This window comes from Eurypyga helias, unplaced genomic scaffold, assembly GCF_000690775.1.
Source record: "Eurypyga helias isolate BGI_N326 unplaced genomic scaffold, ASM69077v1 scaffold33794, whole genome shotgun sequence".
NCBI lineage: Eukaryota > Metazoa > Chordata > Aves > Eurypygiformes > Eurypygidae > Eurypyga > Eurypyga helias.
Genome location: NW_010246145.1, coordinates 680 through 2,061, shown reverse-complemented (window position 1 = coordinate 2,061; position 1,382 = coordinate 680). Strand labels below are relative to the sequence as shown.

Sequence of the window (1,382 nt, the reverse complement as noted above, 5' to 3'; positions counted from 1 at the left end):
GCTCCAGGTGCCGGGGGCAGCTCCTCATCTTCGGAGCCACCAACTGGGACCTGATCGGCCGCAAAGAAGTGCCTAAGCAGCAAGGTGGGGGCTGCGCCCACCCCCGCGGCCAAGCGTCCCGCCCCTCTGCTCCGTTTTCCTTGAACCCCCTTTTTTTTGGTGTGTTTTTTAAGCAGCTGCATGTTGCGATGCGGGACCTGGGGCGCGCTGGGGCTCCTGCAAAGCAAACTAAACGCGCTGCTGATTCTGTAGGCATTTACCTTTTAATTAATTTTTTTTTCTACTTATTTTTTTATGCTTTTCGACTTAACGACTGGGTCTAGTTAATTAGGACTTTCGGAGGGTGGTTTTTTAGCGGTCGTATATCCTGAGCTGGGCCAGAACTTGGGGTGCGCCGGGTCTCCCACAAAGTAAAACAAAAGCTTTGCTTATTTTTTTTAATGCTTTGATATTTAATTAATTTTTCCTGCTTATTTTTAATGCATTTATCCTTAATTTTTCATTAATTCATATTTTTGGAGGGTGGATTTTACGCTTGCGCCATGAAATCCGGGCCAGAACTTGGGGCTTATTTGGCGAAGCAAAATAAAGGCGTTGCTTATTTTTTGTGCCTTTAATACGTTTACTTCTGCTTATTTTTAATGCATTTTTATACCATTATTATTTTTAATTAATTGGGGGATGGTTACAGTTGTAGATGGTTGCCCCAGCCAGAACTTGGGGTGCGCTGGGTCTGCTGTTGCCAAGCCGAACGAGCGCGCCCCTAACGATTTACGCGTTCATACTGCGTTAATTTTTCTGCCTCATTTCTAGGCGTGGCTATTTAATTAATTCTCAGTTAATTAATATCTTTGGAGGGTGATTTTTACAGCTGCCCAGCGTAATCCAGACCGGCACTCGGGGTGCAGCGGGTCTGCTGCAAAGCAAAACAGACGCGCCGCTTACTACGCGGTTGTGTTGCGTTAATTATTCTGTGGTTTTTTTTTTAATGTGCGTGGATATTTAATTAATTTTTAATTAATTAATCGGCGGGGGGGAGTGATAGTCGTGTAGCGTAATCTGTGCCGGAACTCGGGGTGTGCCGGGCCCGCTGCAAAGCAAAACGAACGCGCTGCTTGTGTTTTAGGCGTCGATTTTCCCGCTTATTTTTCATGGCGTCGACGCTTAATTGATTTCTTAATTAATTCATATTATTTTGGGGGTCTCCTCTTCCCTTTTTTCATACAGTTGCGTATCGTAATCTGGGCCAGAACTTGTGGGGGCCGCACAGGTACGGGTGTCTCTCAGGGATTCAGGTGCGGAGCGTGGTTTCGGGACCCTGCGCCGCTCACAGCCTGCTCATCACCGCCGAGGGCAAGCTCTGGAGCTGGGGTGAGCGCTGG

General features: G+C 47.3%; 1 protein-coding gene across 1 annotated transcript in view; it reads left to right on the top strand.

The window, feature by feature from the left end:
• Positions 1-8: 8 nt before the first annotated feature.
• Positions 9-1,382, top strand: part of RCC2 (regulator of chromosome condensation 2) — a gene marked incomplete at both ends in the record, with an annotated part of 1,895 nt that continues 521 nt past the window's right edge. Inside the window, 2 exons of the mRNA XM_010150306.1 lie at positions 9-84; positions 1,228-1,371. Coding sequence (XP_010148608.1) covers positions 9-84; positions 1,228-1,371 — 220 coding nt within the window. The remainder of the gene's footprint in view (positions 85-1,227; positions 1,372-1,382) is intronic.